The sequence below is a fragment of the Felis catus genome, chromosome A3 (genome assembly GCF_018350175.1).
Source record: "Felis catus isolate Fca126 chromosome A3, F.catus_Fca126_mat1.0, whole genome shotgun sequence".
NCBI lineage: Eukaryota > Metazoa > Chordata > Mammalia > Carnivora > Felidae > Felis > Felis catus.
In genome coordinates, this window is record NC_058370.1 from 65,281,559 (window position 1) to 65,297,841 (window position 16,283).

Genomic DNA, 16,283 nt, shown 5'->3' on the forward strand with positions numbered 1-16,283 from the left:
TGTGTGTTCTCTATCATGACCATCTCATCTGTCACCAAGGAAGCAAACTGAACTTCTAAAATGTCTTTTCTTGGGGCGCCTTGGGTGGCTCAGTCGGTTGAGCAACCGGCTTCAGCTCAGGTCACGATCTCGCGGTCCGCGAGTTCGAGCCCCGTGTCGGGCTCTGGGCTGATGGCTCGGAGCCTGGAGCCTGTTTCTGATTCTGTGTCTCTCTCTCTCTCTGCCCCTCCCCCATTCATGCTCTGCCTCTCTCTGTCCCAAAAAGTAAATAAACGTTGAAAAAAAAAAAAAAATGACTTCTTTAAAAAAAATAAAAATAAAAATAAATAAAATGTCTTTTCTTTCCTCTCGAGTTCCCTTTCTGCTAATATCATTATTTTATCTGAACCACAGAGCAGTTTTGTTTTCTATGCCTTCCACTCAGCCTCTGCATTACTGCTGATATTTCTATGCATTTTTTAAATGTTTATTTATTTATTTTGAGAGAGAGAGAGAGCGCGCACACATGCAAGCGCATGCAAGCAGGGCAGGGACAGAGAGAGAGGGGGAGAGAGAATCCCAAGCAGGCTCTGCACTGTTAGCACAGAGCCCAAGGCAGGGATCCACTCCCACAAACTGTGATATCATGACCTGAGCTGAAATCAAGGGTGGGACACTTAAGCAACTGAGCCACCCAGGAGCCCCTGATTATATTTCTAAAACCTAGACATAATGAATTCTGTATTTTTTTCTCTTTTTTTTCTTCTGAACACAGGCTCCAATGACTCTTATCTACCTAGTGGTAAAAGTCCAGCCACTGTGGCACAGTTTTAAAATCCCTTCCCAAGTGTGGTTCCAAATATCACTATTCTAGGGGCGCCTGGGTGGTGCAGTCGGTTAAGCGTCCTACTTCAGCCAGGTCACGATCTTGCGGTCCGGGAGTTCGAGCCCCGCGTCAGGCTCTGGGCTGATGGCTCAGAGCCTGGAGCCTGTTTCCGATTCTGTGTCTCCCTCTCTCTCTGCCCCTCCCCCGCTCATGCTCTGTCTCTCTCTGTCCCAAAAATAAATAAATAAACGTTGAAAAAAATAAAAATAAAAATAAAAAAATAAAAACAAATATCACTATTCTAAAGGAGTAAACAATCTAGAAGGGAGAACAAACGTTAATGTAAATAAGTACAAATAAAACAGGATGTGCCAGTGATATAATGTTTTCAGAAAAGAAAAAGGTAGTCAAGAAAGACTTTCTCCAGGGGTAGTATTTCAGCTGGCCCTTTCTTAAAAGATAGGCCAGATTCTGAAAGATAGATTGGAGAAATGAAAATGACCAAAATATTCATTATTTTGGAACCATGTGATTGTTACAGCAACCTATGGGTTCCCACTACCCTAAACTACCTCAGCTACCGTTAACTGAAAGGGGCTCCAACTCAGTCCAACTTCCACATCTGGGTCATACTAGGTCCTAACAAATCCAGAAGCATCATAAGTGTTAAGGGAGTGTATGCTGCTGCTTGTAAAGATTTGCTCCTCGAAATTTAAGACAAGAGAACTCCCTCCATAAGCAGTCACCACGCTTGGGCCTCCAAATCACCCAATTTCTTCTGTCTTAATTTAGTCAAACGTTTATTTTAGCTCATGTTATATGCCAATAACCATACCAAGCCAGTGAAAATCAAATGTAAAAAACCAAGTCCCTCTTCCCAAGGAGCTTACAAGCTAGAAAGAAGACAGACAGACAAGTTGAAATATAGTGTGATCTGTACTCTGACAGAAGCACATATGGATTGTTTTAAGAGCAAACGAAAGGTAGAAACATCTAACTCTGCAGCGATGGAAAAGCACCAAAGAGAATGAAAGTATCTCCAGGCAGCCAATAGGGGCAGGAATTCCAGGAAGAGAACAGCATATCAAAAGCCACTGATGAGAAACCACTGCACATTTTAACACTGCTGCAAGTTCAGGGGCACCTGGGTGGCTCAGTAGGGTGAACATCTGACTTCAGCTCAGGTCATGACTCGCGGTTCGTGGGTTTGAGCCCGCATCGGGCTCTGTGTTGACAGCTCAGAGCCTGGAGCCTGCTTCGGATTCTGTGTCTCTCTCTCTCTCTGCCCCTCCCCCGCTCATGTTTTGTCTCTCTCTCAAAAATAAATACACATTAAAAAAAATTTTTTTTAATTGCTCTAAGTTCAGCAATGCTAAAATGTACAAGGGGTATTGAGATGAGGTGAGAAATGGAAAGGTGGATGGAGATAGGGGACGAATTCCATATAGGTTTGAACATTATTCTATACTCAACAGTAACCCACTCAATAATGATCTGCTCATTACTGAATTGCAGTTGTTGAGTCAATCCCCCTATGAACCCTGTGACATTTACGAGTCAATGAGATCCGTGGACTAGAGCAAGTGGCTCACAATGTGTGGTCCCCAAACCAGTAGCATAAGCATCACCTGGGGACTTGTCAGAAATGCAAATTCTTGAACGCCACCTAGATCCACTGAACCAGAAACTCTGAGTGGGGCCCAGAAATCTGTGTTTTAGAAGAACGAGGTGAACAATAAAGACATAACTAAAGGAGTTAAAAGCAGAGACCAAACCTTAGGGATAGGTAAGGGTAAGGCAGAAAACTACTATAGTTTTTACTTTTAAACTATTCACATTTACTAATATCTAATAATGTTTATAGTTAACTGGTGGATAAGACTGAGAGTAAAGCAGAAAGGAAGGCAGTCTCAGGATTTTTTTCAACCCTAACACTTAAATAATAGAAGCACCTTTTGTGACTGTCATTTGAAGCTAACACTTGAATAGGGCTTATTATGTTCTAAACATTTTCACTTATTCAGCATTAATTCAAATTATATGATAGGTATTAGTGCTCCCGTTTTAGAGACAGAAAACCTGAGGTCCAAAAAAGTTAAATTGCCTAAAGTTCCACAAGCTATATTACCTTTTCAAAAATCTGATGTGTGCAAAGCAAGATGATTTTTTCAGGCAAAAATATAAATTAATCAAACATCCTCACTTCTCTTCCTGAATCCCACTAGAGATGAAACATGGTGCCTTCATACTGCCCTCTGGTGTCTAAAACTTCCAACAAAATGGACTTCTCCCAGAGTGTCCTGAGATTTACTTCTCCAAATCTATATTCCCATTCCCTCAGTTAAAAAAGAAAACATCTGGGTATCAACAAACTATAGCTTTAATCACCTGGGCAGCATCTACATTTTAAAAGAACATCTAAATTAAATTCAACCCTAATGAGAATTGAGAGATGCAATTTTCTACTCAAAATCATCCCCAAATCAGCAGTTGGACACCTCCTTTCTGAAAAGCTTTTGATTCCTGCTGTTCTCTTTACCCTGGTCTATTTATTTTTATTATATCACTTATTTTATCACACACAGGAGCTTCCTTAAAGACTGCAAAAGGAAAAACTATGCTGTTATAATCAACAGTGGTTATAGGAAAGACAACAGGAGACTGGAAAACCATATAGAGTACTGTAGGATGCTGGTAAGGTTCTGTTTCTTGAACTAGAAGCTTGTTACATGGTCACACTTTCAAATATTCATGAGCTATACACTTAAGTATAATTTTCTGTATACATACTTCAAAAACAGTTTTTTTTTAATTTTTTAATGTTTTTTATTTTTGAGAGAGAGAGAGAGAGAGAGAGAGAGAGAGAGAGAGAGAATGAGTGGGGGAGGGGCAGAGAGAGGGAGACACAGAATCCGAAGCAGGCTCCAGACTCTGAGCTGTCAGCACAGAGCCCGACGTGGGGCTCAAACCAACGAGCAGCACAATCACGACCTGAGCTGAAGTCAGATGCTCAACCGACTGAGCCACCCAGGCACCCTTCAGTTTTTTGGGGTTTTTTTAAAGCCCATCACAAATACCAGATGAATTAAAGAAACAAAAAGGGCTAATTCCATTGTTGTACTTAATCTCTCCTGGAACAACAGGTAACCTAATGGGTGGTGTGTGCTTATGTGCAAAACTACATTGAAAAAGCCAATTTAGAGACACCCACCTCCTTCCTGTCCCCCTTCTTTCCCCAGTTTTGTCATCCCATCATCCTGATCATTTCCTGCAAGAAAAATGGCTAATAAAGAGGGTTGGCTTGCTTTTCCTACCTAATTTAGCAAACTTTACTAATATATTATATGTGGCTGTTCTACTCACCTACTTCCAGCCCCTTCAAAATAAAGAAACTATATAATAGCAATCACCATTTTGAAGCATTTAATTTTTCTCAAAAATTGGTTGTAGCTAGTCACCTCCTCAAACTCTCATAAAGGTCATGGTGTTTATATTATATTTGCATAATGATATAATGTGTTTAACAAAAACCAGTTTCTGATAGTGACCACACATTTGTAGTTTTGGGGAAAGGGCTGAAGAATAGGTTGCTTCTGCTCAAGGGATCCAGAGATCCCCAAAGCCTGATTAAGAAATGGACACAAAGTATGTTTCTAATGAAGTCTATAAATAACTTAAGTACTTAAGTAATGGCAATGCAGTTTTCCGTCCCCAAACAAGATGGTGATGTCCTGAAAAATCAGTGGACTTTTCAGAGTTGAGAAACACACGAAGGGAAAAAAACAGAAGGTCATGGTGTCATGGTGGGCAGGAGCCACAGGGAACAGCACACAAAATGAAAGAAATATAAAAGAGATTTCCCACATGTTCAATTAGTAATGATTAATAATCTCTATATAATTAATTTCCATTGACCATTCCTTACTAAGTATTTTTCAGGATTTCCCAAAGACCTTGGCCATATATTGTGTTCTGTGGCAGATAATATGCATATCAAAGCCATTTCAATGAGTCTGGTCCTCACCCACAGGTTCAAGGCCTTCCTGATCATCAGACTCAGCACTGGTCAATCTCACTCTTCTCAATCCCCTCTCCCCTAACACCTGCCACTGTTTTCAATCATGTTTGGAAGCAGGAATGCAGTGCCAAGATAAAATTATTCTCTGCTGCTTATGGGGGAATAAGAAAGGAATGAAAAAGATCCATATATATCACAAGAATTGTCTGAAAAAGTAACTCAGGGTTGGACAAGGATGACTACATCTGGTTAAACAAAAACCCCAAATGCAAATCACACCTGAAGTTCCCCAGGCAACCCCTAAACCCACCTAGAAAATGCTGAGCTTACTCATTGTCAGGGTGCTCAGTGAAGGTGGCCGCTGTAGCAACCACTTCTCCTAACTCACAAGCAAGGAGTGCCAGATTCCAAGGACACGCTTGTTTGAGCTGTCAAAAATCACTTCCGACAAGGGAGGGGAGGAGAAAACAATGCTTGGAATTGAAAGGAAAGAGGGAGAAGTGAGAAAGTATCTTCCTCGAGTCCTCATGGTTTTCCAATTTCTGGTTCAAGGCCTTTAGGAGACTTCATCACACTTTGTCCCTTACATTCTTTGAAAGACCTCGGTGTTCTTGGTAATAAATAAACTCTTTTCATTTTAAACTCATTACAAGTAGTTTTGTATTATTTGTAACCAAGAGACAACTGGGTAAGGCAGGACCATTTTCTTCTCTTTTTCTGTTACATAGATTAGGGGATGGGTGTGAAGCAAGGTACCACAGAGTAAGGAGCCCTTAATTTTGAAGAACTTACAACCGCACTTCAAGAGACTTCATCGTCTTTGAAACCTTCCCTCCCTCCTGCTCACTGTCCACTACTAGAGGCAGATCTGTGTCAATAACAGAAATAAGCTTGTAAGTGTTAGTGAAAGGAAAGTGGGACATATCCACCTGTCCCTGTGAGTCTGGACTGGAACTAAGCAAGGAGTCTGCATTTTAAGAAAGTCTTCGCATGAATCGGATACAGGTGGTCCATAAACCATCCTTTTAAAACATTTCTTTGTAGGCTTAAGTGAATAAAGATGGCATACAAAGGAGCCTAATTATACACTGTTTCTCCAAGAAACTTTGAACTATTTAGTTGAGGAACAAAGATGAGAAGAAAACTCTGAGGCAGCATCCTATTCCTTAGTGGACCAGAGAAAAGAAAAATCATAATTAAAAATTACTGGCAATGTTCGACTAATAGGTAATAGAAGAGACAGCATGGGTAAAAAAAAGTTCCTCTGAAGAAAAAGGTAACCCACACACAGTCCCAGGCTGAGAAGCCAGCAGAGGCCCCAGGATGCAGAGCAGTAATTCATAGAAGCAGAAGAAGTTACATCAGAATCACCACAAGACAGGTAAGAAAGAGGGAGGTCATGCCCATCTACCCGGATGGGCACTGCCATAATTAAGTTTGAAATGTCCCCCAGAGTGTGTTGGCACACATAGAAGGTTGAGAATCACTCTTTAAAAGTCACTCTTCAGGTCTTCTCTGCCATCCCCAAAGCCAGTCAAGAAACTGGGAGAAGTCAATGGCAGCTCAAGTTGAAATTCAGGTAGAATTTTCCTAAGAAATTTCTAGGCCTTGTTTATAGTATATTACAACATTACATTACGAGTTAGAGATGTACTAATGCCTAATGACCTAATCACTCACCTACTTTTACAGGGAAACACAGGCCAAGTTCAAAACAAAAACTTAACAATTAACTTTTGAAGGCCCAGTCTGTTGGTACAATCTCTCTATAAAGTGCATGTTCACTCCAACACCATGGCAGAGACCAACCTTGCCTGAGGTCATAGCTCGTAGTTCAAAAGCTGGCGATGATGTGATGATGAGTGCTATGATACACAACGGTGTACCTGGGACAGGAACCAGTGCCCAAAGCCTCCGGAAATCACTGGCAAAACAAAAGAGAGCTAAAAACTCCCAACCCTTTCCTTAGCCAGTGCCACTCCTACTTAGTGAAACAGAAAGGAATCAAATGAACTAAAACGCCAGAAAGCAACTGCACATACCTGTACTATGTCCCAGTTCATTTCCACCTCCTCCTTAATATTGGTGGCATTTGCTGGAAGCCTCACAGGCTGCCCTTGGGGACATGTTTCCGTCTTCATTTTCTTTAAAGGGGACTGACCAAATGTAAAGTCATCTCCATTCTCTTCCTTCTTGCACGCACCTTCCCACATGGTGCTTGTGGATGGCATCTCTGCAGCCTCATGCCCACTCTCCATGGTGCTGGCCCTGTTGCCTTCTTCATCAACTTTTAGCTTTTTGGTCCTCTGACCTGAAGGTGACTGAGCTGAATTTTTCCGTTTTGTCTTTGCTGTTTTCAGAGTCTGCACAGTATCCAACTTATTTTTTCTGTCTTCCAAATCAACATCAGCAATAGCCACAGAGTTATTCTATCAAATGGTAAATAGAACACATGAGAATTAAAAGAGAAAAACTGAATGCTCTGGAATATTATTCAGCAATAAGAAGAAACAAATTATGGTACACACATTAGCTTGGAAGAATCTCAAGGAAACTATGTCGAATGGAGGCGGGGGGGAAGGCAATTGCAAAAAGTTACACACTTAATAATTTTACATAATATTAATGATTTATGATTTATATAACATTCTCCCCAAAATTAGTGGTTACTGGGTGTCAGAGACTGGGGTAAGGGTCAGGAGACAGGTGGATGCAGCTACAAAAAGGCAAATATTAGGCAATACTAGGGATCCTTGTAGTGATGGAACTGTTCTGGATGGTGGATACACATAGGCATACATGTGATAAAACTGCACAGAACTAAACATACAGATATACACATATAAAACTGGAGAAATCTCATAAGATCCCTGGATTTTATCAATGTAAATATCCTGGTTGTAATATTTTACTATCGTTTTGCAAAATGTTATCACTGGAGGAAATTAAAGGGTACACGGTCTCTGTATTGTTTTTTACAACTGTATGTGAATCTATAATTATCTAGAAATAAAAAGTTTAATTTTTAAAAATGAGTAAAGGATAAGTTTACACGTGCTGGAAAAACCAAGATTTAAAACCTACAATCAAAAGTCAACTCTTTGGGGGAAAAAAGTAACACTCACACACTCATAAAACTCAACAGGCTATACCTGCCACCAATTTATGCAGAAGGCTAGGGAAGAGAAAACATGGCATGACAGCAGAGTAGTGCCAGGAGTTTTTCTTTAGGACGAATCTGAGTAGCAGTCCACACTAGTGTTCAGGGGCTACTCTCTCAACCGCCCCCAGCCCTCGTGACAGCTCAAGTGTGAAGGAATGATACCTGGCATTCATTTTGGCAATGGAGTGGTAAATAACATATAGACCTTGCCTGTATGGAGTTTACAATTTCACAAGCTAGCCTGTTTGGGGTTGCCTAAGTGATGCAGATGGCACAAACTCAACCAAAGCAAGAATTCCCAAACTATTTTTCAGTCAAAATCCAATTCTCTCTCCGTTATCAAGTATTTTTCCAGAGTTCCTGACTACTGAAAATACTGGAAACTACAATAAAGAGCACCCCTCCCACCACCTAACCTGGAAATGATGTAGCCCTCTGGGTATTACATTTTTAGCTGCAACATAATGGGTAAGAACAGAGATATAAAAATAGAACAAGTCCTAGGTCCATAAGAGTTGATAATAACTCTGATCATATGACTTGACATAGCAAAAGAAAGAAGGTGTCAATCATACAGAGGGCTGTCAGCCACAGAAGAGAAGAAAAAGAGGAACTGTAAAAAGCAAATATGACCAGCATTCTTCTAAGCAAGGTGCAAGGAAGAGGAAAGCTTAGCCTACAGATTCTGAGTATTTTGGTCCCAATGGTAAGATAGCACTCCTGTGAGATGGACAGACCAGACTACCTTAGATATGTGCATTTAAAACATTTGATGTCATTGTGACAAACATAATACCTAGGCCACAGTAGGCATTCAATAGACCCAAAAGAATGGATTTATCTAATTCTCCCAATCTGAATCCATTCTCATCAAGTAAATTTCTGATTCTCATTTAAGTGCCTACTTACTTCAACCTCTGAGGAGTGATGATACGAGTCAGAAAAATGTCATTAATTATTAAACCACTCTTATGAGCACGGCTGATGTAAAACCATCCAAGAGGGATATACTGTTTCCTGAAATGCTGACAAAATCATGTTGCTAACTTAGAAACCCAGTTCCAGGGGCGCCTGTGTGGCTCAGTCAGTTAAGCATCCGACTTTGGCTCAGGTCATGATCTCACAGTTCATGAGTTCGAGCGCTGCTCTGAGCTCTGCAAGACAGCACCAAGCCTGGAGCCTGCTTCAGATTCTGTGTTTCTGTGTCTTCCTCTCTCTCTCACACTCTGTCACACTCTCTCACACCCCGCTCACACTCTGTCTCTCTCTTACTCTCTCTCTAAAATAAATCAAACGTCAAAAAAAAAAAAGAAAAAAAAAAGAAACCCAGTTCCATGACTTATATGTTACCCATGAGCAAGTCACTTAGCATTTCTCACCTTGGCTTTCTCATCTATAAAGTCAGGATAACAACAGCATCTGCCTCAATGGGTTGTTGTGAGGATGAAGTAAGCTCATACAATTGAAGTGCTGATCATGTTGCCTCGCTAAGGGTAAGCACTAAAATATCTGTGAACACCACCACTACCACACCTAGACCACCTCCTAGGAGAGGGAAAAGGAAGCAGACAAAAAAACGAAGAAAAAGTAAAATGACTAAGAGGAAAAGAAGAAAAGTCAACAGTCATAAAGACCCTTAAGGGTATCCTCTCTGGAGTCTTTGGGTAAGACTTACCTAGGGTTTCTCAGTGTTGTCCATGGACCCCTGGGGGCCCTGAAGCCCTTTCAGGGGGTCTATGAGATCCAACTCCATTCAAAATAACGCTAAGACATTATTTGCCTTTTTTTTTTTGACATTCACCGATGGTACCAGAGCAACGGTAGCAACACCCAAAGGCAATGACACAAAGCAGTACTAGCAATCACCGTTCCCTTCACAGCCACACACTCAGAATAAAACAATGTTGAGTTTCACAATGCAGTTAAAAATTACTAATTTTTAAGGTTTCATTCCTTGAAAACACACCTCTTTAATCCTCTATGTTGAACTGGTCAGTCCACGTAAAGCATTTCTGCTGCGTGCGGGTGCATACAGATGTGCACCGGTCATCTGGAGCAAAGCTCTCCTGCACCTGTGTCAGTTGTGAATTGAACTGGCTTCTTTTTCCATACACCACCATGTTTACTTGAAATAATGACTGACAAGTTATGGATTTTCAGACTTGGGATCTGGCAGACATTTTCTCATAAATGAACTGAGACTGTCACTGTAAGGACACACCTGACATTTGCAACCAACAGTAAAATTCAAGATTTAAAAGCAAAAATTAGGATTTTGAAAAATTTGTATACACTGTGAACTTGACAGCTTCCCAACACTGTGATGAGACTGGTGATTATATTAATAAATGTAACATTTTATCATCAGATAATGAAAGATGCTAACATTTGGGAGATCTGCATAAATTAGTGAACCGATATTTTGCAAAAGACTGATATACTTTATGTCACATCTTCATGCATGGGTGAAAGATCCATCCAAATAACACAGACCAAAGGGTTTTAATGTAATCATCTAAAAAAATTAATTAATTTGATTTCGGATTCCACAATGAAACAAACTTTTAAGAAACTACCACTTCCTAAGTTTTGGTACTGCATCGAATAAGAATATCCACATTTATCTGAAAAAAGCTTTTAAAACACCTCTCCCTTTTCCAAATACGTATCTGTGTGGAGGCGGGTGTTCTTTATACAATTTCTGTCATATTCTAGTAAGTCAGACATCTGCAAAAATGTAAAACAGTGTCATTCTTCTAATTTTTTGTACTTGGTTGGGAAAATATATACTTCTTTTTCACGAGTGTTAGTTGCATAATCATATAATAGGTTTATTATTTTTAAATTGATCAATATTTTAATTTCTCATTTTAATTTCTCATATGGTAAATATCAGTACCAAAAACCCACATAACCAAAAGTTCCTTGTGGTCATCAGTAACTTTTAAGAGTGTAAAGGGGTTCAAAGACCAATAATTTTGAGAAATGTAGATCTATACTATCAAAAACATAGGGAAATATCTCCCCATTTTATAAGATTCTATAGCCTGTCTTAGTGACATACTCAAGTTTAACATGCCTCCATCAGAACATTTCCCTCCTTATATTCAACCTCAATCTTTGGCAGACTGAATAATCAAAGCTCATTCTCTTCTGCCTTCACTGGTTTTTTCAATCAGCCTTAACACTCCAAATGGTTGTTATGTAGCCTATGACTAAATCCAAGAAAAATCAGATCACTCTTCTTTTTGCTGTCTCTGTAAGTAGTAAACTAAGGTAAAAATGTGGCTTATTGTGTCTTTTCCAGTCAAATCAGTCAGCAGGCCTTGGCCTTGCCTTGTGTTGTACTGTGTGAGCTTGACAGAGAACTGGAGAGGGATAAGGAGTCAAGGGGACGCTTCTTAAAAATTAGACTTTAAAGAGCATTTTTACACTCTGTAGCAACTGAGCCACTGGAAGAAAAGTTGACGAGAAAAAAGAAAGGGGATGCCTAACGACACAGACCTTGATCCAGAGGGGATGGCATTGACAGCCCCAGCGGTGGGACTAACTCTGGATAGGAGGGATGACATTTCCTTCACTGTAACAGGACAGTGAACACAAATACAGCTAGCCGGGTTGTGAGACAACAAGAAGCTCCATATATTCTCAAATATGCAAAAGGCAATGTCATCAGCTGAGAGGGAAAGAGGAGGAAGAAATTTAGGAAGTTGAAGAAAAGAGAAAAAATTGGAAAAACAAATCTGCCAGAGAAAAAAAATGAGTCTACCAGGTATTTTTAGTGTCATTTTGAGGTCTGAGATTATGAATTTAAAGGAAAACAAATTAGGTCCAGGCCATTTTCAGCAACAGTCAGCTGCTCGGTGCTGGCAGAAGAGAGGCGATGGCTCACCCAGTGTCGGGTTTGATCAGCCACGTGTAATTGAAGGCAAGAGGGGCAAAACTGGTGTGACTAATAAAAAGTGATTTAAATGAGACACTATGTAGTCTAGACTAGGTAAGGCAGGAAAAGGGCTGACTGGCAGTGATCTGTGATGCAGATCTGGGTCATGGCTCTCAGCCCTGGCTGTCCACAGAAGTCACCTGAGGAGCTTTAGGAAAGTAATACCACGGATGCTCAGGTTAACCCCAATTCTTTCCAGGCTTAACTGGTCTAGAACAGGGGCTGTCACTAGGACACTAGAGTGACCTTGTCACTGACATTTTTTCGAGTTCCACAGGTTGAGAGCTACCAGTGAGAAGTTGTGTCAAGGCTATAAAACAGTGGCAGTGAGAGTACCTAAACAGGGAGCTGGGAGAACAGGAAATGGTGAGATAGTGCCCCAAAAGTGGGATGGCTGAATAAGAATGCCAGTGGTAACAGTTTCTAATGATGACAGGATTCAGGCTGAGTTCATGAGAGGGGTGATAGAGGCAGAGAAGACGAAACAGTCCCTGGAGATGAGGAGGTCAAAGAACCAGGAACATAGGGCATTAGGGAGCTCATCCCAGTGGAGGGGAAATCACTACAAACAATGGCAGAAGGTGGCAAAGAGAGATGTGAAGTAGGAGCTGAGCTAAAGTCTTCAAAAAACAAAGAGGAGTGGCCAATGGGTTGGTCAATGCCAGCAACACAGAGAGGAAGACACTAAATAATGATGAATTTTGTCTATGATGTTTAGTAAAAACAAAGTTATCAGCAGGCTACCAATTCTAGCTCGACCCAAAATAAGGTTTTCAATTACTTTGTTTGGTGGTGGCTAGAGGAGCAAAATGCCAAATCCAATGAAATGAAATCTTCTAACATGCTAAAAGTACTTTCACTGAGGTATAAAACATGTGAATTTTGACAATTCTGGAAGAAATTCTAAAAACTTCCCAGAATGTTTCTTATTTTAAATGTAATTTTTTTAAATTTCTGTTTATTTTTGAGAGAGAGAGACAGAGTGTGAGCGGGGGAGGAACAGAGAGAGAAGGAGACACAGAATCCGAAGCAGGCTCCAGGCTCCGAGGTATCAGCACAGAGCCCAACACGGAGCTCGAACTCATGGATGGCAAGATCATGACCTGAGCCGAAGTCGGACGCTTCACTGACAGAACCACGCAGGTGCTCCCCAGAATGTTTCTTAAGTGAGAGACTTTCTACTTGAATTCTCTTTTCCCCTTATACATATAACTGAGCATCATTGAAGGATCAAGAAATCACCATGACAAGGTTTCTTAAACTGTAACTTCTTGAACCATACTTTAAAATTTAGAAGACAGGCATGGGAAGAGAGCATTCATAACTTTTATCAGATTCTCAAAGGGTTTATGACTCTAATACCAACAACCACTGAACTAAGAGATATTTCATAGGTTAGGCAATCAAGCTACCTTTAAGTAAAGCCATGCCATGCTTAATGAAAAAACCTCCAAATTCTGCCAACGAGATGATATAAGTCAATACTTTCTCAGCTATAGGTAATGCCCATTCGCCCATTAAAAGTGTGTTCAGTGAAAAGTTTGTATGCAAAGATGAAGAAACAGAGGATAATAGGAGAAAAGCCTGATTTAAATAAAAGCCCTATCCAAGGGCACAGGAAAAGTATAATGTAATGTCCCCAACCATACATAATAAATATGTCCCTGGAAAGTCAGGCTTCTGTTACATATTAAAAGAGTATTCTTTCAAATGTACTATGGAAGAAGTTATTTAAAGGAATATCACAGAGAATGATTTTGGAGATGCATTAATTTTTTTGTAATGCAATAAAGTCTATAACTTATTTTTTGGCTTTTTTAATCCAGATTGGTAGAGATATAGTGTTTGCTTATAGCAAAAAATATGTCAGTTGATTAATACCCTTTCCATTCCAATACAGTGGATCTGATGATAAATACTATTAAGGCCCACAGCAGAGAATACCACTGCCCTAGAAGTTTTGTCATCTACCTGCTTCATCCTTCTCTCTGTTAGGAGAAAGTAGCATTGCCAATTAGGAAAGCACTGCAGTGTTCTCTCCATCTAACTAAAGCACCTACCAGCTCCTCCTTAACAGCCACACCTTCCGAGCCATCACTGATCTGTAGGGTGGTCTTCTTTACCCGTCGCACCCTCTTTGGTTTGCATTCCTTGGGAATAGGCTGCTTACGACTTCTGGGGACTTTCTTTTGGGGCTCCCAGGCACTATCTTCCTTGTCATCTTCTTCAGAGGCAGATGATCTAGGAGTAAATTGATAGAAAATGAAGGAAAAATGAAGCCAAATGTTAAAGGCAACAAGACATGCTTCTTGAAAAAAGAATAAGGTAGGAGGTGTTTAATATAAAATGGAATGATGTGAGTACAAGCTATGAATACATATTGCTAAGTACTGAAACAAGAGTTGATCAAAGGCCAATGTAAAAATAGTCCGGATATGTGATGAATCACAGGTGTCTCCATTCCCCTCTCACCTATACAGCGCATGCACCCACAGGCGTGTGCGTGTGTGCGCGCGCACACACACACGCGCACACACACACACACACACACTCACTCAAGACAGAGGAAATCATTCATTACCTAACGCAAGTTACTGGGTGGTGTCACACCACAGTCTGTGAGGTTTGCTATTATACCAATGAAAAGCACTTTAACAATTTCCTAAGCGGTAATCAAATTAATTTAAATGAAGTTCCTCAAACCAATGTAAAGAGTGGGAAACAGCTGTAGGAAACATCCTAAATTACATAAAAAGCCAGCACCAGGGTGCCTGGGTGGCTCAATCAGTTAAGCATCCGACTTCGGCTCTAGTCATGATCTCACGGTTAGTGAACTCAAGCCCTGTATCGGGCTCCATGCACTGACCACATCGTGGAGCCTGCTTGGGATTCTCTCTCTCTCCCTCTCTGCCCCTCTCCAGCTCACTCACTCTCTCTCTCTCTCTCAAAATAACTAAATAAACTTAAATAAATATATATATATCCCAAATTAGACCACTTCTCACCACGTTCACTTCCAGGACCCTAGACTTCTACAATAATCTCCTTAACTGATCCCCTGCTTCCATTCTTGCTCCCCTACAGTCTGCTCTCCACCAAGAAACCAGAATGATCTTTTACAAATGTAAACTGGATCATGTCACATCCCTGCCCAAACCTTCCAATGGCTTCCCAACCCCCTGTCACCAGCTAGACCCCAAGACCCAACCTTTACTGCCCACTTGCTTGTACTAACATTTTTCCCGTCTTACATTTTCCTTTAAGTTCTTCTTTCTGGCAACTTATCCCTTAAATCAGGCAAATGAAACCCAAAACCACCCTTCAGGTGATGGGACTTCCCTGACAAGACCTCTTGCAGGGCCAGACCACCCAGTCCCTTTGGGCTAAACCTGACTCACACCTGCACAGACAGACCTTAGGGTGACCCCTGAAATGTCCAGCAATTACCTTTACCTTGTTACAATACTAAAATCTCCACCCAAGGAGGGCCACAAGCCTCACTTACATAACATGCAATATATGTATGGGCATGTTTCCTTAAGGTGCATGTGTGACCTTATGCCCACCTCCACATACAATGACAAGGCTTCTCTTGTCATCCTAACCCTAAACAAAAGGTACCTATTCACCCTCTTTTGGGGAGTCACAGCTTTGCAAGATATTCCCAGTGATCTCCTTACTTGTTGCAAATAAAGTTTACTTTGTATGACAACTCCACCTGGTGTATCTGTGACTCACCTAGGAGCAAACTCAGGTTGGTCCAGTTAGACAACTTCAAAATAAGATGCCGACACCTTGTCAAGGCCTATTAGGTCCCATCCATTCCAATCTCATTTCTAGTCACTCTCAGCCTTGGTGACTCTTGTCTGGCCACCCTTGTCTTGCTGTTGCCTAAACACACCAAACTCATTCCTGCCTCGGGGTCTTTGCACTTGCTGCTCCTTCCACGTGGAACACCCATCCCCATATCCTTGCAAGTTGTTACTTCCAAATCTCATTTAGATCTCTTGCCACATCCTCCAAAAGAAGTTTCCTGAATACTGTATCCAAGATGGTTCCTGACCAGAACACTCACCATGCTATCCCTTGCCCTGTTTAATGTTCTTTTAGAGTACTTATTACTGCCTAATATTTATCAGTCACTATTTAACAAATAACTTCAGGGCACATACAGTGCAGTGCTCTAAAGCAGAGGCTCTCAACTGAGGACAATTTTATCCCCCTGGGGAACATCCGGCAATGTCTGGAGACATTTTTGATGGACACAACTGGGACAATTTTATCAAACTGGGAAGATCCTTTTGGCACTAGTTAGTAGAGACCAGCATTCCTGGTCTCTACTACATCCTACAAT

The 16,283-nt window shown here is 40.9% G+C and overlaps 1 protein-coding gene across 15 annotated transcripts in view; it reads right to left on the minus strand.

Moving 5' to 3' along the window:
• SRBD1 (S1 RNA binding domain 1) overlaps window positions 1-16,283 on the minus strand; it is a 226,676-nt gene that overhangs the window by 203,270 nt on the left and 7,123 nt on the right. For 14 of the 15 annotated variants that reach the window (XM_045055088.1, XM_045055090.1, XM_045055089.1 and 11 more), the window contains exons 3-4: window positions 13,990-14,170; window positions 6,866-7,252 (exon numbers count right to left, since the gene is read on the minus strand). In XM_045055088.1, the coding sequence (XP_044911023.1) occupies window positions 6,866-7,252; window positions 13,990-14,170 (568 nt within the window). Of the gene's footprint in view, window positions 1-6,865; window positions 7,253-9,365; window positions 9,532-13,989; window positions 14,171-16,283 lie in introns of those variants that run through there. The other variant, XM_045055095.1, reaches the window with a different exon arrangement.